This window comes from Solanum verrucosum, unplaced genomic scaffold (genome assembly GCF_900185275.1).
Source record: "Solanum verrucosum unplaced genomic scaffold, falcon-dt-bn FXZP01000217.1, whole genome shotgun sequence".
In the NCBI taxonomy this organism is placed as follows: Eukaryota; Viridiplantae; Streptophyta; class Magnoliopsida; order Solanales; family Solanaceae; genus Solanum; species Solanum verrucosum.
In genome coordinates, this window is record NW_026020032.1 from 392,648 (window position 1) to 415,218 (window position 22,571).

At 32.0% G+C, this 22,571-nt stretch overlaps 2 protein-coding genes across 2 annotated transcripts; both read left to right on the top strand.

The window, feature by feature from the left end:
* The first annotated feature begins 6,112 nt into the window (after positions 1-6,112).
* On the top strand, positions 6,113-8,692 carry LOC125821484 (expansin-A1-like). The gene is made up of 4 exons (XM_049500902.1): positions 6,113-6,254; positions 6,479-6,613; positions 6,706-7,018; positions 7,854-8,692. Exons 2-4 carry the CDS (start codon positions 6,484-6,486, stop codon positions 8,158-8,160), a joined length of 750 nt encoding a protein of 249 aa, XP_049356859.1. The 5' UTR covers positions 6,113-6,254; positions 6,479-6,483; the 3' UTR covers positions 8,161-8,692.
* Positions 8,693-20,870: 12,178 nt separating this feature from the next.
* On the top strand, positions 20,871-21,858 carry LOC125821478 (transcription termination factor MTEF1, chloroplastic). The gene has a single exon (XM_049500896.1). It carries the CDS (start codon positions 20,902-20,904, stop codon positions 21,856-21,858), a length of 957 nt encoding a protein of 318 aa, XP_049356853.1. The 5' UTR covers positions 20,871-20,901.
* The last annotated feature ends 713 nt before the right edge of the window (positions 21,859-22,571 follow it).

The window sequence follows — 22,571 nt, forward strand, 5'->3', positions numbered from 1 at the left end:
TATTTATTCCATAAATATAATAGTACTTTTGGAATTTTCTTTAAATAAAAATAAAATATGAAAGACTTTTTATTTTTGTCTTAAAACTATGGTGGAATCCAAAAGCTAAAATCTTTAGCAAAAAATAAAAAACCGGCCGAAATACTTAGAAGACTAACCAAAAAGTTAATTATCGATTAGTAAGATGATTCTTTCCGTTAAAACCGACAAAAACACTAATCATTCACACACAAACTGCAATTAATTATGAGATAAGTACTTAAACTTCCACAACAAAATGATGATTATTAAGAAAAGTACAAGAATGAAGGGGGTTAGGATTTATAATTCAAAAGAATAAATGATTAAGGCATTTGACTTTTAGTTAAAGAGAATCACAAAGTAAGAGTAAAGAAAACCTTACATTTTTATAGGGGAAAAAAACAGTGAAAGGTTGGAATGAAACTTAAAAAGGAAGTGAAAGTCCAAGATCTACCAAAGGTTGCGGTGGACTGATAATTCTTAGACGTTTTTCTTTAATTAGACGTGCTGAATTTTAACTTTGGAAATGATGCATTTGGGAGGGAGCATTTTATCACTATGCGAATATTTTTGTCGCGAATTTAGATAAGTCGAGGGCGTTAAAGCAGGTACTAAGCACTGAGTGAAAAACTAAAAAAAAAAAAGAAGAAGCTAGTATTAAATTGTGATCATGATCGAAAGAACAAACTGTGTTTGAAATTTACCCTCAAATTGGGATTTCAATTCCTGCAAATTCTAATTGATCGTACTCCAAAACTAGTATTGAACATCATGTGACATATCATGAAAAAAATGAGATAGTGTTAGATTATAATCAGGGTCAAAAGAACAAAATATGTTCAAAATTCTCCTACAACAAGATTTTTTAGACATAAATTCAAATTAATAAAACATCAAAGCACAAATAAAAAAGCCGGATAAAAAATCAAATTTAGAAAAGATAATGCTGGATTGTGATCAGGCCTCAAGGTCACAATGCAATTTTTTTAACACAAGTCCAAATTAGTTAATTTTAAAATAGGTATCAAATATTGGATCGAAAATCGAAAAAAGATAATGTAAGATTGTGATCAGACCTCACAGGGTCAAGAGAATAAAATATATTTGAAATTAACGGTCCAGAGTTAATTTTCCCAGAAAAAGACAAAAAAACATACTGTGGAAAAAATCAGTTATCAGTAGTGAATTGCCTAAACGAAAAAAAGGCAATCTTACAATTGATAATTCTGCTACATATATTTGGTACAAATTTTTGGACCTCACAAACCTGCAAAAAAAAAAAAAAACATAAGTTGCCCTTGACTCTTTTTTAAAATAATGTCATTATATCATATGGTAAAAAATATTAATTTTTTTTCCATTTAGGTGAATAAAATTTGTAGTAATATATAGTCAACCCTCCTGTCATTTCATTTTTGTAAAATATACTCTTGCTTCATTCTTTTTACCTTAAAAGAGAAATATCACTTAATTGTTAGCATAAATAAAACAAAAATTGATGAATAATAAGAAAGCTTTTGCCGATTCTTAATTAACATGGTGTATCTCTTAGTAGAAGGGTGAAGAAAAAGTTTATATATTTTTGTTTATGATGTGGATTCATATTCACACTAGATGACTTAAATTTGAGAATTTAGCGTCAATTATTAACGTTGATATCGTTTGAATTATCATTGTTATACCTTTGTTTAACTAATAGTATCCCACAAATTTGAATAATAATTGCAATAAATACCTTATTAGTTAGTGCGCAATTCTCTATTAAATGAGTCCTATTTAATGTGAATATGAATGAGTAGGAATAATGAATTTCGAATCCCTTAAAGATTTGTTAGGCCGAAACTTTAATTTGCATTGAAGGACTTAACTTCAAGTTATTAGGAGTAGGATTAGACATTTCATAGAAATGATCTTCCTTATTTATTTTAGTTTGTTGATTTTGAGATTGGAAATTGGATTTAAGAGGAAGTAAGACAATTTTTTCATTCAGATTTGTGTCAGAAAGTTTTATTTCGAAGATTAAATAGTTATCTTTTAAAAAAAAAATAACTTCGAGGGTAGGGGGAGGAAAATGGGGTGGGGGCGGAGGCAGAGCTTGTAAGGGCTCAAGAGTTTCGAATTCCATTCCGCAGAAAACCAAACTAATATTTATACATGGTTAAAATTCGTCGTAGATCTCGAATCTCATTTAACTTATTCGTGTGTTTACTTTTCATATTTTAAACCTCGTTAGTGAAAATTCTGACTCTACAACTAGAAAGGAGAAATAAAAGGTAGGGAATCTTCCTTAACCCGAGGTCCTCGAGTTCAAGTTTCCTTGGGTACATAGTCTCTTTTTTTAGGGAGCTTTTTACCCCCCCCCCCCCACCCTCTCCAATATAGGATATTCTGGCAGAAATCTGGATTTAGTTGAGCTCCAACGTGGAAACTAAATACATCATGAGAAACCATAAAGAAAAGTAGGGAATTTGATTCTCTCTAATAAGGTGACAATTCCTATGATCAACCAACTGAATTACTAAAATCCTCGTATAGTGCTCTACCAAAGACGACTCCAAATAACTTTAATTTGTTTATATAGGATTCTTTAACATGGTATGTGGTGTAAGAAAACAAAAAGGCAAAAAAGGGAAATCCAAATGGAATTTGGTAAATTGGAGTAAAGAGACAAATAAAGAGCATGTGCAATTTCCTCCATTACCGCACAATCCCTCAACTTTCAACTTGTCATTTTCAACCCCACCAATTTGCAGAAGAACCGGATTTCATGAAAACCACCTTCCTTCCTTATTTTTCGATCCGTTAAGTCATAAAAATTATTCACTTTAAAAAAAAAATAGAAAAAAAAATTGAAAAAAAGTTGTATTTAAGTATAAAAATATAATCAATTACAACTTCATCTTCAGGTCCGGCTCAACATTATATTGTGTTTTGTCAATTTTTTTGAGGTCACAATCTTTCCTCAACGTGAAAAGTGCAATTCAATTGACAATTTTAGGAATTTATGTGAGGTTATTATCATCCAACCAAAAGAAAAAAAGAAATAAAAAGGATAAGGTTTTGGAAATTTGTGTGATCTTTTATTATCCAAGCAAAAAATAAAAAGCATAAATTATGGTATCTCAATTCAATATATGAAGAGAATGACTTATGAGACTTGATAAAAGTTTTTTTCTTAAACATGTGTTGCCTTTTTAAATAATAATAATAATTACACATCAATCTACTATACCTTCATAAATAATTCAATTTTTTTTATGTATAAATTCAAAAGTTAAAGGTGTGAATGAGAAACTATATTTTAAAAAAAGTTAAGATAGAAAACAAGAGCTAACAATTGAAATAATAGTGTCACAAATTTGAATTATTAATCGTGGTCAAATAGTAAAAGGTCACGAATTTGAACCATCAATTTTTATAAAGTGTCATAAATTTAAATTATCGACTTTTAATTATCATTGAATCAACAATTTAATAGTATAATTGTATTGACAAGTTAATGGTACAATTATACCAACAATTATTATGTTGTTTTTTTCTTTTGCATGAGTAACACTCTTGAATCACATATAAAATGGGTCTAGACCAATAATTTCGGCTAATTAATTCATTTTTAATATATCATCTAACCTCACTGAAATATAATAAATAAATAGATCACGACATGTTTGAAAATTATAGAAGATCTTTGATTGTCGATTCACGTGTTGCAAAATCCCCAAAAATGTACTATCTAGTTGTAAAAGTAGCCAAAAAACTATTTCAAAAATTCAAATTCAATACTCCTAATTAATAATCCTTCCGTCTCATTTTATAAGAAAATGTTAACTTAACTATTTCATAGACAAATAATAAATATGCAATTTTTTCTTTCAAAATTGTCGAATTGACACATTTTATTTGAAGCTAAGATATTTAATTGACACCAAAATTAATTCGATGTCTAAATGAAATATTCCGATGGATATATAAAGCTTATTACTTAAGTAGGTAGGGAGGTTAAATGTACTTTTGGAGCCATCATATAAACTGCTATTTAATGTGGAGAAACAATAAACTAATAATATTAATATGAATTTGTACTAGTGTTTAAGTGAATTATTTCTATTAAATTCTGCTACCAAAAAAGATCTTACTATTTAATTCACTCACTTTTAATTTAATTCAATGTGCTATAAATGGCCTAACCACTAGAAAAAGCAGTAGAATTTATTCTATTCTATTTTTAATTTTAACTGAAAAGGCTGATATAGTATTTAATTTCCAGTGTTTGTAGCAGATGCAACACTTATTCTCATTATTAAAGTTTTTACTAGTAATTTGTATGGACAAAACCCTAGATGGTTGTACTGTCCGATCTCAAAATACTTTTCGTATTTTTCATTTACACGTCCTTAGAAAATGTTTGACAAGTCATCTAGACGTTCAATATAAAAATTTATCATTAAACAATTTGTTTATCCTATTTTCATTTTAAGATACATTAAAAAAATAATCATATGATATGTTTAAAATCACAAAATTAAAGACATTTTAGTACATTTAGCATGTCTTTAATTTAATATCATAATATTTTTTTTAAAAAAATTATTTTTAAAATTTTTGTATTAAATTAAATTCAAAACGTTGTAAATTTTAACCAACAGAGGAAAAAACAGAAGACCCTACTTGGATTTTGGGAATTTTTGGTGTTATTACAAAATAGCACAAACCTACAAAGATTCACGCGGTTTCAGCCCATTAAACCAATATTGTCCAGGCCCAGAATAAAATAAAGAATTTTTCCCTTTAATTTTTCATAAAATTGACCAATTTAACCCTTCAAATAAATTCGTCTTTCATATTTGTCCTTCGAATATATTAGTCTTTAATTTGTGTTTTTTTAGCTATCAAACTTATGTATAATGGAACATAAGCTTTTTAGAAATTGAAGTCATGCGGACATAACTTATGGGATAACATAATAAAAATTACATTTCAATTTGTTTGTCTTACTTTTTTTGATCGGTTTTAAATAAGAAATTTTGCCTAACAATTCTTGAATTCTACTTTTTTCTCACCTGGCACATTTAACACCACAAGATTAAAAGATATGTTGATATATTTTACATATATTTAGTTAAAAAACACAAAATTCAAAAATCTTATTATTTTTACAGAGGCGTATCCAGAATTTTGAGATGATGGGTGCACTGTTATATAAAGGTTGATCTATGATATAAATTTGATCGGTTCGACATTTAGGTTTTTACTACTAAAAATCGTTAAAATTTTAAAATTATAGGTCTAAAATTAATTCTTATATACCAATTACCACTTAGAGAACTGTTATCTAATTTTAGAAAGAAAAATAAAACAAGATAAATATAAAATTCAACTTTCTAACCTCGCGGAGACCCAATCATAATCGCATTATGTGATACTTGAAGTGTGGGTTCACGCATCTATTTTTCAATGTTTTCTTAAAATTATAACACTACTATATATGATTTCGGGAGGAGACCATGGGTTCACGTGAACCCGGTGACCCCCCTTTAGATACGCCTCTGCTTATTTACTTTCTTAAACCCAATGTTATGTAAAAACAAACATACAAATCGAAACGAAGGAAGTACTCCCTCCATTCACTTTTACTTGTCCAATTTGAACTTGCATATTTTTCATTTGATATGCAAACATCTATTTTTAGTATAGTGAACAAATATCATAAATTAAAAACCACAAAAATGGTAGCAAAACTGCACCAACAAGAATTGTGGTGGAGTGATAAATATTCCTTGATCATTTACTGAATGTATCGAATTTGAGTTCCCCTGGATATGAAATCATCTTAGTTAGAGAGCGTCTTATCCTCTAATATCAGACTTTCTAACATAAATTTAAATTCTAATCAAACTTTGATATAAATTCGGGATGGTCAAACAAAAAAGAAAAGATAGCAAAAGTGCAAATGACCCTCCATTCACACCACCAAAAACTCAAAAAAAATTAAACCAAAACTCATTATTAAATGGTTCCTCTCTAAGGCAGTTTTTGGTCCCCTCAACAGCCTAAAAGAAAAGTGTCAGTCAGTTGTATAACTGTAGCACAAGCTTAAAGGCCAAACACCCCTTACAATCCCTATTTATATCCCCCTAAATCCCTCTCAATTTTCCACATCCAACTCCCATTTTTCACTCTTCCTTTGCTTAGTCATTACATTCTCTCTTGCTAGTCAAGGCTCACTCTCCAAAGTAAGAGTCTTTCTTCTCTTTTCTTGAAAATGCAAGAATGAACAACACAATTTTCAAGATTTTGTTAACATTTCTTGAATGTATACCTTAGAAAATGCTTAAAAGTTGTAATCTTTATGCAAAAGCATGGCTTAATTAACAGTTTTTCTTCTTGGAAGAACACCATTTTCAAGATTTGTTATCATTCTTGAATGTAATGCTAAAAAGTTGTAATCTTTATGCAGGAAACATGGCTTATTTTGGGATTTGCTTTGTTGGTCTTCTTGCAATGGTGTCATCTGTTTATGGTTATGGTGGAGGAGGTTGGATTAATGCTCATGCAACTTTCTATGGGGGTGGGGATGCTTCTGGAACAATGGGTATGCAGCATTTTCTTTAAATTCCTCAAAAGTTTTGATTTTTGAGTAAATTTAGGTTAAAATTTGTGCTGATTCTTGATTTTTTTGAATAGGTGGGGCTTGTGGATATGGGAACCTTTATAGTCAAGGGTATGGTACAAATACAGCAGCTTTAAGTACTGCTATGTTCAACAATGGGTTGAGCTGTGGTTCTTGTTTTGAATTAAGATGTGTGAATGATAGACAAGGGTGTTTGCCTGGTTCTATTGTGGTTACAGCTACAAATTTTTGCCCACCAAACAATGCCCTCCCTAATAATGCAGGGGGCTGGTGTAATCCTCCACTTCACCATTTTGACCTCTCTCAGCCCATTTTCCAACACATTGCTCATTACAAAGCTGGAATTGTCCCTGTGTCTTATAGAAGGTAAATTCTTGGTAAAAATATGTTAGGTGTATTACTAGCTGTTTCATTTGGTTTGTATCTTGCTATGTATGATGTTGTTTTAGTACTTTAAAGAGTGGTAAGGAGAGTTTTGTCTTTTCACAAATGCTAAACCTTAGTCATGTCTAAATTACTTAGCCAAAGGTTTGAAATTTCTAAATGGTCCCTTTTAAATGACCTTAATTTACTTTGTGCATGCTTAAAAAATGAAATGGTGAAACCACATGGTGTGGTCCCTTTTGATAAAGGTTTTAACTTTATCACAAGAAGTTTCCCATTTGGCTATTTTTAATGGTACTCTTTAGCATTTACTTCTATCTTGGTTGTTGTAATAGTAGAAGATACATAAAGTTACAAATATTGTTCCCATTTGTCTCTTACTTGTTTGAATTGTGCTCTTTAGCATTTACTTGTTTCTTGATTTTGGTAAAACTTGGAATAGCATAAGAAATAAAGTTACAAACTTTTAACACCATTTAAAAACATAACATGACCAATCTTGGAAATTCTAGTAACTCAGTTGTTTAACTATCTGAACTTTCATGCCATGACCAATCTTGATAATCTCAGTAGCTTAGTAGGTTGATTATCTCAACTTTCACATCTTGACAAATCTTGGTTATCTTAGTAAATTTGTTGATTGACTATAGAACTTACATGTTATACAACCAATCTTGGTAATCTTAGTAAATCAGTTCGTTGACTACCTCAACTTTCATGTTATGACTAATCTTGACAATCTTAGTTATTCATTTGGTTGACGTTGACTATCTGAATTCTCATGTTCTAACTAATCTTTTGTCCAAATAAATTACAGGGTACCCTGTAGAAGAAGGGGAGGAATCAGGTTCACAATCAATGGACACTCATACTTCAACTTAGTACTAGTAACAAATGTTGGTGGTGGTGGTGATGTTCATTCAGTAGCTGTTAAAGGATCAAGAACTGGTTGGCAGCCAATGTCAAGAAACTGGGGACAAAACTGGCAAAACAACAACAACCTTAATGGACAAACACTTTCATTTAAGGTTACAACAGGTGATGGTAGAAGTTTGATCTCATACAATGTTGCACCTGCTCACTGGTCATTTGGACAGACATATACTGGTGCTCAATTCCACTGAAAACATCTCAAAGTTTAGTTAAATGGGATTTTTAATTTTTTGAAGTATAATACCACTAGTATTATTATATGATGCATACTGATTTGGTCACTAGTATTAGTATTGTGACTATTTAGTATATTAGTATAGAAGTATTTTGGTGGTAAAGGTGTGGTCTTTAAGGTAAAAAATGAAAAAAGGGCATATTTTAAAATTGTCCTTTTTTTTCATTTTTGTTTGAATTAAGGGTATCTTACTTTTGGGGACCCTAATTCTTGAAGGCCACTCTTTGTAGGTTTTTTTTTTTTTTTTTGGTTTTTGGGGGTATTTTGGTAATTTTTCCTTCTGTGAAGGGCAGAAGTGGAAAGCAGTGGTGGACTTTTACCACCCGCAGTTGGTAGGTGGGGGGTGGGTGTGGGGGTATTTTTGGTAACTTTTTTTTTTTAAAGCTTCAGCCTGTAGCTGGAGATGGACTTGGTGTTTGTGTGAGACTATAAAGTGTAAAGATCCATTTAACTAGTAATGATTCAAGAAGATTATGCTTATGTATTCAACTTTTTTGTAATGCTTTCCTCCGTTTTAATTTGTTTGTTTGATTTATGACTCGACATGTAGTTAAAAAATATGAAGAAGATTTTTGAATCTTGTAAGTTTTAAACTAAAGATTTATAAAATTAGCCAAAATGTTCTTTAATCTTCTGATATTAATCATGTCACATGAAAAATTAAAATTAAAAAACAATTGAAATAGGCCACGAACTACCTAGGGTTAAAGTGCATTTAAAGTAGCAGCCAAATTTAAAAGCCAACTGTCATTAGCCTAACTTTCTGACTAATTATGATAAACCATCTTTTAGGAAATGCTTAAAAATTATGTATCCATTAATTTGAGGATTAAACAATGAAACTTTACAAAAGAAAAAGAGAAGGATGAAAATACACATGATTTTGTTCCAATATTTCAACTTGTGTGGATTGAGATTCTTGTCACTAGTCATTTGTTTTGCAAAGAAGATTCTTTGGTTGTGGAGGACATTGTCCTTCCACAAATAAACTAAGTTGTTTTTATTATAATTCCAATTTTTTTTTAAAACATTTTTTTTAAAATCCATATGTCTTAAAAAACTTTGGAAGGTCTCACAAATAGTTGGAACTTTCCTGGAAATTTCATTGAATTGTGTGGAAAAAGATTGTTTGTTCCCATTCTGATGATAGTAATGTTAAAAGAACAGCTCCTATATTTAATTCACAAGCAAACATTCAAGGAAATTCCATAGCTTTTATGGCTTATTATTATTAATTCTAAGAGGTAAAAAAATAAAAATACAAATGTTTATATTATATAATTCGAAAGCAATAAATGCGTATCTACCTATTCTTGAAAGCTACATTAGCTCTCAACTAGAAATTAATGGTATTGCCTATGGTCAATGGTACGTGACACTCTTTTTATTTCTTATATGAAAATCATTTAGATAATTGAATTTAGTTTTGTTTTAGTTGAACATATCATATTGAAATTTTAATAATTTCATGAAATATTTATAGAAAAATTAAGATATAACCTGATTTTTTCTCTAAAGTTACATATTTCAAGAAGATTAAATAAATCTCAAAGAGGTTCAACCAATCTATGTTTGAGATATACATTATTAACCGTTCATGAATTATTGAGAAAATGCAAAGAGAAGAATCAAGTAAGTATTCATATTATTTATCAATAAAATTATATTTATTTTTTGAAAAAAATTGAATGCATCAACTCCTATAAAGTGATACAATTTGACACTATTAATTCAAATTTTGGAAAAACTTTGATGCTCTATATAACAATTCAGGTAAGATACATTTGAACTAATTTGTAAAACGTCATATAAAAGATGTATGTTATTCATTTAATTTTATATAAATTTAAATATCTGTAAATTTTAAAAAATTAAAGGCAGAACGCATAAGCGGCCCCTTGAACTTGTAAGGATTTTTCGTATAGACACCTTAACAAGGACTCTTTCCTATTGAACACTTAAACCACTCAAAAAGTGTACCTATCAAACACACCTGACTGACTTGGCACTTATCGTGTGAGGCATTTGTTTTAAGGTGGAGCGCGTGACATTACACATCTCCTATGTGGAAAATCTAATCCTACGTGGTAATACACATCACAAAACACCCAACCCCACACCCAACCCCTCAGTCATTTCTCTAAATCCCCAAAACGTGTTCCAAAAAACCCTAGATATTCTTTCAAGATTCCCGCTCAATATGTGGTCGATTCAAGAAAGTTGATCAATAATCTTCATGTTTTCATCCTACGGCGTGGTCGATTCAATAAAATAATTCTTGTTGTTGTGTTTTAGGGCAGATTCGAGAAAGCAAGGAGATTTTGTGTTAAATCTTGTGAAGTAAGTTCATTTTCGAATCTTTATGACTATTGCTATCAATTTCCCCTTTAAATATAGCGTCTCTTTTGTATATTACTACAGTGATGATGTTTTGTACATATCTGAATAAAGTTTGAATTTTTTAGGGTTTCCTTGTCAGTAATTTGTCGGGTTTATTTGACTTTTTTTCTAGGGAATCTTATGGATATTATTATAGTAACTCGCTTTCACCATGGTGGTAAATTTGTGGAAGACACATCTGGTGGAGGTCTCACTTACATAGGGGAAAGTGAAGTGGAATATGTAGGTATCGATAAAGACCACTTTTCTTTAATGGAATTGCTTTTTTATACTAGAGATCTGGGGTATGTTACTGTGGGTGGGTTTTATTTTAAAGACCCTACAACCAATAACTTTGTCTTAGTGGATAACGATTTCAGCTTACTAAACCTTATAAAAGACATAGGTGATGGTGACTTTTTGGACTTGTATGTTCAACATGTTATAGATGAGGTAGAAATTATTAAAGATGGGGTCCCTACAGGTTATCTTTGTGGGCCAACAGTTGGTGAAATTATTAATGAGGATGGGGTAGAAAACTCACATAATATTAATGTGGATGAAGAGTTACAACAAGGAGCTGCCCAATCTGAGAATATTAATGTTGAAGTTGGTGTGGATGAAGGGTTACAACAAGGAGCTACCCAATCTGAGAATATTAATGTTGAAGTTGGTGTAGATGATACATCAGATCTTGAAGGTGTTGAAACAGATTGGGATATTAGTGATGATTCACAAGAGTTTGCTATTCCAGATGATGATGACTCAGAGATTGATGAAGAGTTGAGAACTTTTAGAAATGAAAGAAGAACCAAATTGCAGAGGAAAAAACCTGATTCTACAGAGGAAATAATTCTTGGAGTAGCTGGTGTTGATAGAGGATTTGAAGACATTGGAAGGAACAAGACTGCTAGGTATGTAGGAAGATTGGGGGGAGATGAGCAATATATTGATAGTTCAGAACTGGATAGTGATGACAGTAGGGATGAATTAGATCCTGAAGCTGTGGAAGGTGTTGATTTACCAGCTAGAAGAAAAAGTAAAAAGGTTAGATTTGATCCTGATTGTGTAGTTGCTATATTTGAGCTTGGTATGGTATTTGAAAATGCCATAGAATTTAGAAAGGCTGTGGCAGAGTATGCTGTGGAATATAAAGTCAAATTAAAATTGAGGCCTAATGAAAAACATAGAGTCAGAGTTAAATGTCAGCATAAGAAATGCAAATGGTTGTTGTATGCTAGTCTAGACAAAGACTCTGGTGACTTTATTGTTAAGAATTACTATCCTGTTCATCAGTGCCCTACCACAACCAAAAACAAGTTGTGTACATCTAACTTTATTGCAAATAAGTTTAGGGACAGAATAGTTTCTCAACCTTATATAAAGTTGTGGGAAATTCAAGAGTTGGTGAGGAAGACGACAGGATTGTATGTTGGAAGAACTCTTTGTTATCGGGCAAAATTGATGATTCTCAAGGAGTTTATGGGTGATTGGAAGATGGAGTTTGCAAGGTTGTGTGATTATGCAGACATGATAAAACAGACTAATCCTGGTAGTTCATGTTGGGTGAGGACAGACATGGAATCTACTCCAGGAAAGAATATGTTTGTTTACTTTTATGTTTGTTTTGATGCATTAAAGAGAGGTTGGTTGGAAGGATGTAGAAAAATCATTGGTTTTGATGGATGTTTTCTGAAGGGTGCTTGCAAGGGTGAATTATTAGTTGCAATTGGTAGGAATGGAAATCAACAAATGTTTCCAATTGCTTGGGCAGTTGTTGATCAAGAAACAAAGCACAGTTGGAGGTTCTTCATCAACTTCTTGATACAAGATCTAAACTTAGGCACTGGACATGGATTGACTGTGATGTCTGATATGCAAAAGGTTAGTTTAATGTTCATTTTATTTAATTTTGATCTCATTGCCTATTTATTTAATTATTATTAGTCATAAATTTCAATTATTATGATATGTAGGGTCTTGTAGCAGCCATAATGGAGTTACTGCCAGATTGTGAGCAGAGGATGTGTGCTAGACACATCTGGTCCAATTGGCAGAAGAATTGGAGAGGAGAAGAAAGAAGAAAACAATTCTGGAGATGTGCAAAATCAAGTTTTGAGGTAAAATTTCAAGATGAAATGGATAAACTTGATAAACTTGGTAATAAGATCTGTGGAGACTTGTTACATTTTGAAAAAAAGACATGGTGTAAAGCATATTTTAAGGAGCATGCTAAGTGTGATGTTGTTGAGAATAATATGTGTGAGACATTTAATTCTTGGATATTAGCTGCTAGACATAAATCAATTATCACCATGTTAGAAGAAATTAGACATAAGATAATGGATAGAAATGTTGAAATGAGAAAATTTGTTGACACTTGGATATCAGACATTTCTCCTATGGCAAGTTTAGTACTTGAAGAAAACAAAGATTATGCTAGAGATTGTCAAGTTAGGTTCAATGGCCAATTTGGATATGAAATTTTAGATGGTCATTATAGGCATATTATTGATATCAGAAAGAAGACATGTACTTGTAGAACCTGGCAGTTGAGAGGCATACCATGTCAACATGCTGTTTTGGCTTATCAGCATGCAGGCCAAGACCCTGAAGATCATGTTGTACATTGGTATAGAAAAGATACTTTCATGAAGGCATATAATTACTTTATCCAGCCAATACCTAACATGAAAATGTGGCCTCACACTAGTGATATAGTGATTGAGCCTCCTGAACCAAAGCAAATGCCTGGCAGACCACCAAAATGCAGAAGAAAGTCAAAGGATGAGCCAAGAAAGAAGTATGGAAAGTTGTCCAGAGAGGTGTAAAAATGACTTGCTCCAAGTGTCATCAACAAGGCCACAATAATAAAGCCTGCAAATATGTGGTAATACTCAAGCAAACCTTTAATTACTTCAATTAAATAGATAAAATGCAATACAATTTTTCTTCTTCTTATTTACATTATTAAATCTTCTGAAATGGGTCAACCTGGAAGCTCAAGCCAACCTGCTAGCTCAAGGCAACCTACAGGTTATAGCCAACCACCAAGCTCAAGTGTAGGTTCTAGCCAGCCACCAAGCTCAAGGCAACCAAGAAGCTGTAGCCAACCACCAAGCTCAGGCCAACCTGTAGGTTCTAGCCAGCCACCAACCTGGAGAACATCACAACATGTTAGCTCAGGCCAACAATCAACTTCTATCTGTGATGATACTTCAATTGTTAGAAGAGTTCAACAAGCTGGAAAAGGCAGGGGAAGAGGCAGGGGAAAAGGCAGGGGGAGAGGAGGTGATGATACTTCAACTGTTACAAGAGGGCAACAAGCAGGAAGAGGTAAGGGAAGAGAATGAGCATCAACATCAACACGAGGAAACAAAAGGCCTAAGACTGTGGGATTTGACATCTACACTGATGATCTAAGTGGCAGACAAACATTAAATGTAAGAGTATAACCAACTTCAATTATTTATAATCCACTTTTATAATAGGCACTTAGTTTAGTTTCTTGTATACAGCCTGGTACAACAGGTGAAAGAGTTGTTACTCCAGCTGTTTTCAAGTGTGCAACACCAACAAATATTGATATTGGTTATAAGCCTCGTGGACTGAAATGGAAGGGTAAAGATGCTGTCACCACTCCACAATTACAACGCATGAGTAAGTCCAAAGGGAGTGGATCTGCAAACGTCTAGTGCAACAAGAGCAAGAACAGATGGGTGTGACTACTTTAATATGTTTTAGGTGTTTTTGATGTACACTTGGGGGTTGTTTTATTTGAATTTGTAATGCAAGCAGGAAACAATACTAAGACTGCTTTAATATGTTTTGTGATGTTTTTGATGTACACTATAACTAGTGGTTTAAATGTGGATTTTCTTACAAGGAAATGCCAAGAATTTTTTGTCAATCATTCATGCTTGTTTGGAGCTTAATGTTATTGGTTGTTCACTTAGTATGGTTATTGTTCTTTGGAGGTGAAGAAAGCAAGGAAGAAGCTTGAATGTCACTTAAGGCATCTCTGTATCCTCTTTGCGACGTGGAGATGAATTATAATTTGGCTCATGAAATCAAATTCCAGGCAGAGCACTCCGTTCCCTCTCCGCGAGGGATTCCTAAATTGATTCAACAAAGCAAGTTTGAGGCTACTAATACAATAGATTAATGAACAATACGATAGATTAATGAACAACTTATCTCCATTCCTTCTTCCAAAATCAGTACAACAGAAACACAAGACTACTAATACAATCACTCTAAGACTACTAACATAAATATTTCCATATAGCAAAAATCACGAGTGCAATAACGCATATGATCCTGATTTTTCTTGCTTGCTTCCTCTCTTGTTCATAGGATTTGATTCTTTTCAATAGACCCCATATGATCTTTTTTGCTTGAGGTGGTATTTCATCATCGTACCATCGAAAATAATCGCATCCACCTTTTCTCTACATAAATTATCTAAATAATTAAACTATAATTAGCGATTGACAACGATTTGTTTAACCAGATTAGAATAATGATAAAAAGCTTACCTTTGTGTTTTTGCAGCAAAAAAATCGACGTCCTGTATTAAGTTGTGTCCATGAAATTTTCAATTCAGCATTGACCCCACATCGACAGAACACATTTGCATCTAAAGAAGTTGAAATCGACAAATTGGACATTTCCTTCGTTGTGAAGAAGACGAATGAAGAATTTTTTTTTATCTCCACTGTAGCAGCAACAATGGTGAGATGTGGAGAAGAAAGAGATGAGAAATAAATAAAGGGGAAGAATCTAGGGTTGGATAAATAAAAGGGGAAGATTTTGACCATATGTTAAAGTGTGCCAATCAGACACATCAGCTTTTTTTTTCTCACTTCACGCGCTCAAAAGGAGTGCCTCACACGATAAGTGCCAAGTCAGTCAGGTGTGTTTGATAGGTACACTTTTTGAGTGGTTTAAGTGTTCAATAGGAAAGAGTCCTTGTTAAGGTGTCTATACGAAAAATCCTTACAAGTTCAAGGGGCCGCTTATGCGTTCTGCCAAAATTAAAAGTCATGTTAACATATTATATCTATTTTATTTATTTTCAATTGAATATTATCAGAGTATTCAAACTTGAAAATTGGGAAGAATTGAGGGTATGCGTGATGCCCTGAAAAGGCTGACAATGACTAGTCAAACAAACACCCCTCATCTTCTTCCATCTGCCCTTCTTTTCTCTTCTTGTGTTTTGAGCCTAGTGACTCAATATCCCATTAACACTCTCTTACTACTTTATTTTATTAATATGTAGTTAATGATGATTAAATATTGGCAAAGAGGTCATACTAGAAAGTACTCCTCCTTCTGTCCTAATTATTTGTCCAATTTTAAATTGATATACAATATCTATTAAGAAAATAATTAATGGCACAATAAATTTATCATTTTACCCCTATTGACTATGAAGTAAATGAAAAATCCTACATATTGATCAAAGTAATTAATCATTTAATTGAGGATATAATAAGTAAATTTTTTTGTCATTTCTTGATTTATCAAAATGGACAAGTAATTAGGGACAACTAAAAAATGAAAAGTGGACAAGTAATTAGGGACGTAGAAAATACTTTTTACATTAAAAAGACCAACATGAAATCACTTCTCTAACAAATATAGCCAAAATCAAGTGCTTGAACATTTAATAAGAAAACTCTCAAGTTAAAATCACATCTTTTAAGTTTTTATGCTCGATTATCACTAATAACATTAATCCATGATAATTATTCTAACATTAGGTGATTAGGAACATCCTTTCAATGGCTAGATGACACTTTTTTCATCCTCCTTCGTTAAAATGAAAGCGATTTGAGAGATAATAAAGATAAGTATATATGAAATTGACGTGAGACATGTTTGTTATACGTGTCTGAAGCTGCTATATTTTTTTGGCTATATTAAACGAGTGGAATGGATCGGACCGGAGAAACATCCTTTCAATGGCTAGATGACACTTTTTTCATCCTCCTTCGTTAAAATGAATGACGAGCTTACTCTTTATTTTTATGTTTGATCTCTTTTATTTTTGTCTAGCTCGTTGTCATCTATATTGAATTTTTTTTTAATATGCGATAGAAAATGAATAAGGACCAAGAATCTTCTTTTTCAACATGCTTTTCGAGGCTCCATTATAATGAATAAGGACCAAGAATTTCATCCGTAGGTTTACTCATATATTATTCCAAAACTCTTTCAACTCGTATAAATTTATCTTTCACCCCATATTAGTTTGGACGTCCCTCAATATCCCATTAAATATTAATTTAATTGCAATTCTGGCTGAGAAATAAGTGAGATTTTACAATAATATAATATAATTCTATAAGTATATATTTATTTCTATAATCAAACACTAACTCAAGGCCTGTTTGGATTGGCTTTTGGCTTATTTTTGTTATTTTGGCTTTAAAATATGGGCAAATTACAGAAATCACATACTTTTAAGGCAAAATTACAATTTATCCCTTAAAAGTTTACAATAACAGAAATCCCTCAAAGGGATACAATAATATAAGGGCTGATATACTAATCTGATGCGCGAGATACATTAATCGTTAAGTAAGATACATTACATTTTATACATGATACACTAATCTGATGAACATTGTATACATGATACACTAATCTGATGCGCCTGATACATTAATCTGATGTGCGAAAATGAAGGATTTTGGAGATTTATAAAACTTATAGGGGATAATGGTAATAAGTAAACTAAAAGATGAGATTTCTGTCATTTTTCCTTAAAATAAGTGCTTATAAGCACTTTTTAACTTTACCCAAACACTTTAAAACTGCTTAAACGCTATTTTAAATTAAAAGCACCTAAAATAAGTCAATCCAAACGGGCACTCAGTCTCCAACTTTTCGAACTCCATTGTATGGGAGCTAATTAATGGGGCCAAGAAAATAGAGATATAGGGGATCTTTGGGGATGTCATATTTTTTGGACATTTTCACATGTGTTTTCGCCGCATTTATCGCTCATCTTACTTGTCCTACTTCTCTTCTTATTCTATTTTTCTAAAATTTATATATTATAAATAATATAATATTGTGATGTGAAAGATGAGAAGGAAAAATTCTGGAAGAAATAAAAAGAAAACAAAAAATTTCATGCATCTTAATTCTTATCTTTCGATGTGAAATAATCATACGCTTAGTACTAAAAAAGCTATCTAGTTGCACATGATTTAATCATGTGTTACATATTGATGCAGCCAATTACTAGACACAATTTTCTTTTTCCATACAATTTGGATGAAATGTAGTTGCTTTTACTCGAATTTTGCGTATGTGTTTAAAAATTCATTAAACAAATATAGATAGTTGTGGATTAGGAATAATTATTTGATCAATTCAGTGATAACTTAGGTAGGTAAAGAGTATAATGAATTATGGAGATATGCACATTAAGTTTATATGAACCCAATAGTTCTGATTCAAATTCGAACTCATTAAGTCAGTTATCTTAGAATTGCCATAGGATAATAATTTTATCATAGAGCTACTGTTCAATTTCTAGTCCTATTCAATTCAATGAATTTATTTTCCTATGTCACTTCTGATTTATACTTTTAGTTATTCTTTTATATTTCATAAGTATTAAAAATTGAAATGTGGAGACATTTTGTCTCACTTGGTAAATTCCTTAAACTTACATATAGATATTGGGCTAGACATTATGTCACAAGCCACATTAGAGGCCCAATAACTTTGGGCTCGTCTTATATCTCCTGGTTTTCCTTGTTTATTTACGCAAGAGGAATATATAGGGGAAATTTCACAAAATACGATAGTATATTTTGGAATTACGTTATGCAATGATACTTTAAAGGGAAAATTATACATAATGGCAAACTATTAATTCAAATTAAATGGTATAACCACACTTTGATTTAATTGTGCCCTGTAGCAAACGTTTGTCAGTCGCCTCTCTCCCTCCAAATTCTCGCTCGCCACTCTCCCTTTCTCGCTCGCTCCCTCTGTGCTCGCCTCTCTCGCTTTATACAAAGAATTGTATAAATTGCGTCTCTGTTTGTATAAAGCGAGAGAAAATTGTATATACACATGCAAATACATATATTATATTCATCCTATACAATTATAATTATACAATAAAAATATTCCCCTGCCCAGTTCTCTTTTGTCTTTCTCTCTTTCTCGTTTTATACAAACACATATTATACAAATATAATGTATAATTTATGTTTGTATAAAGCGAAAGAGAGAGCGATTTTTGATATACAAATATTTTTGTCAACAATTTATACAAACGAGAGGCTAACAACAATTTATACAAATGGCCTGCCAGCGAGATTATACAAATCTGAAGAGGAGCCAACGAATTATACAATTGCCTATTTATATATATATATATATATATATAGCGAAATAAACATAGCTTTCAATTGTATATGTATATCGAATTATACATATATATGTTTACTATGGAGCATAATTATGCAAACTTTGCTATAGTATACAAGTATGATTTTTTTGTTTGCTATATGTGAAAGTTGCTCTACTTTAAATAACTATAGATCGTGTCGCTCCTCTTTTCTTTCTCTCTCGCCTCTCTCGTGGCTCCTCTTTCTTTTGCCTTTTTCCTATTTTAATCAAATATACATTGTATGTCACTCGCTAAGAGGTTATATTTGAGATACAGTTCGTGACACCTTTTCCCTCTCACCTCTCTCATCTCTTGTCCGGATATTTGATACATAAGTATGTTTGTGTATCTTCTTTTTATACCATACATGTATATGTTTCATACCATACATGTATGTATCAATTTCTAGTACTATACAATGCATTTGTCTTTCACAATATCAAATTGAACAAGATAAAAGACATATTTATCTAGATACATGTATCTTCTATCCTGTAGTATTACGTATCAAGTATACAATGATGTATACACTGTATTTGTGCATAATACATACTTCTAAGGAGAAAAATAAGTAGATACAGTTATCTAGATACATGTATCTGATATCAAATATATGCTAATACATTCATAAAATAAGAGTATATGTTTCATATACATGCCAATACTCACGTTGGTCAAGTGTTGTCTAGGTATCTGTTTCTTCTTCATAATTCACAATGGGCTATCAATCCTTTTTTTCATTCAAATATCTCACTCATCTTCAAGCCTTTTGAATGTATCCTACAGAAGAACGTTGGGCTTTACTATCTTCAAGGATTTGATATTGGAATTTTTTTAATTCATTGATGATAATCTGTATGTAATCAAATATACAATAATATACATATAGTATACAATATTCTACCAAAACCTCCATTTTCTAATTTACAAAAAATGTTTAAAAACTTGATGTACAATATTATACAAAATTACAAGTGGTTTTTATACATTCATATATAATAATATTCAATTTTATTCACTATCATACAAACCAAAATTTCGTCAAACTTTGTTGACTGATTTCTCTTGAACAACAAGATGGAATCTTCTGAAAATTTTGTGGAGAGATAGATCTAGTAATGATCTATTATCCTCAATTGGTGAGACATCATGAATCACAACAAAATTTGTTTGTAAATTGACAGTTTGCTATAGTGATCACGTTCACATATAGTTTGCAATTTCCCAAAGTTGTGGATAAAATTTTGAGTTTGAATTTTTGGAGGTTGGGAAGGTATTGTGGCCTCATGGTATTATTAACTAAATTACGTAAAGTTTTTTTTTTTTTGTAAATTATACTAATTTTCTCAAAAGTTAAATTGCGTAAGTGACAAGTTGAAAGGGCACTTACATAGTAGTATTTTTTTTTTCAAAAATAAAAGGTCGAAGGATAGGTGTATCCTAATTTTTGAGTTTCATATCTAAATTATCATGCGTGTGGACTTCTCAATCTGAACTATCAGTCTATCACCAAATATTTATCAATACATACTTGAACTATCAGTTGTTCACTTTTCCTACTTGAAATATTACTACCGTTCAGATAGGAAAAGTGAATAACTGATAATCAAAGTGTGTTTCGATAAATATTCAACAATTCACTTAGAAAACTTATACATATAATAGTTCAGATATAAAACTGACGTAACCAAAATACTTTGTGGATTATTTTAGCAATTAGCTCAAAATAAAATAAGAAATTGGTATATACAATTACAATAGGGATAAGGAGATAGGCTATAGAAGTAGTTTTTACCCAACAAAACACAAACTCAAAGAAAAACTCTAATGAAGTAGTCATCATCTTTCTCAATAAACTCCAACACAAAGCATGCAAACAGAGTCCTTTCTTCTTCAATGTCACTTCTTCTACCTGAGATGCTAACATGGATAAACCCTCCCAAAACCCTAATCCCCTTTTCTTCCATCACCCCAAACCCCTCTTCTCCAATACCCATTTGTTCAATTTCTCCAAAACCCACAAAAACCTCACTCAAATCCCTTCACCTCTCCACCCCACCCACCCTTACTTCAACTGACTGTGGTCTCAAATTCCGGGAGAAAATACTCTATCTTCAAGAACTCAATATCAATCCCACAAAAGTCCTTCAACTAAACCCCCATCTTCGATCAGCAACGCTCGATTCGATCAGATCTGTTGAAATATGTCTGTTTTCAATGGGAATTGAACGTTCGGCAATTGGTCGAATACTTGATATGCATCCTCAGCTTTTAACCTCCGACCCTTATATCCACCTTTACCCAATTTTCGATTTCTTGTTAAACGACGTCGTTATCCCTTTCCACGACATTCGGAAATCCATTATCCGATGTCCGAGAATTCTTGTTTGTAGTGTTGAAGATCAATTGAAACCCACATTTGAATTCTTGAAGGAATTTGGGTTTGTGGGTCAGAATCGGATTACTTGTCAAACCACTGTTTTGCTTGTTTCCAGTGTTGAGCTAACATTGAACCCTAAAATTGATTACATGTTGAGTTTGGGATTCGAACGCGATGATGTGGTTAATATGGTTTTGAGGTCACCTGGGTTGTTGACATTTAGTATTGAGAAAAATTTTAGGCCGAAAGTTGAGTATTTTTTGAAGGAGATGAATGGGGATATAGGGGAATTGAAGAGGTTTCCTCAGTACTTTTCGTTTAGTTTGGAGAGGAAGATTAAGCCTCGGCATAGGCTTTTGATGGAGCATGGGTTTTCGTTATCTTTATCGGAGATGTTGAAGGTTAGTGATGGGGAATTCAATGCCAGATTGATTGAAATGCGATTGAGGATAGTGGAAGATAAGCAATTGTAGTAAGTAAGCAATTCTTTTCTATGAGCAGAGTCGATTTTTGTATATGTTGGAGAATCATTAGAGTTAATACTAAATGTTTTAACATATATTCATTGTGGTTAGATGTACATTTTTGCGATAAAGTAATGATTTTTATCCTTGATGTGGTCTTGTTCATGGTTTTTATTGTTTCTCGTGGAATGCAATTCGAAGTTTGCTATGCTCGTGTTGTGTTGTTTAAGTACTGATTTTTATCCATGATGTGGTGTTCTCTATACATGGTTTTTATTGTTTCATGTGGAATGCGATTCAAATTCTGATATGCTCTTGTTTTTTATAACGGATATCATCCACGGATGATTTATCGTGTTGAAGTATTGCTCTCGAAGATGCATGTTCATCTAGTAATTTGCTTCTCAAAGATTGCAGTTTTTTGTTCTGTACTTTGTATAGTTGCGACCAGATATAATTATAGCCACACCTATGGTAGAGGGATGTGATTTTTCTTGGTGTGGTAGGAGATTTTAGGCCTTAAAACAGGCATTGCTCTGTGTATACAATAATAATGAGACTCAGTGACCACTTCTCTGTCCTTACTATTGAAGTTAGGATTCATCTCTTTAGATATCCAAGGCTCTTAATAAATACTTACTCCGTTCTTTTTATATGACTACATTAGACTGGTTGAAAAGTTAGTTGAATGCAGAAACCATCAGATCAAAGTTCAAAATTTT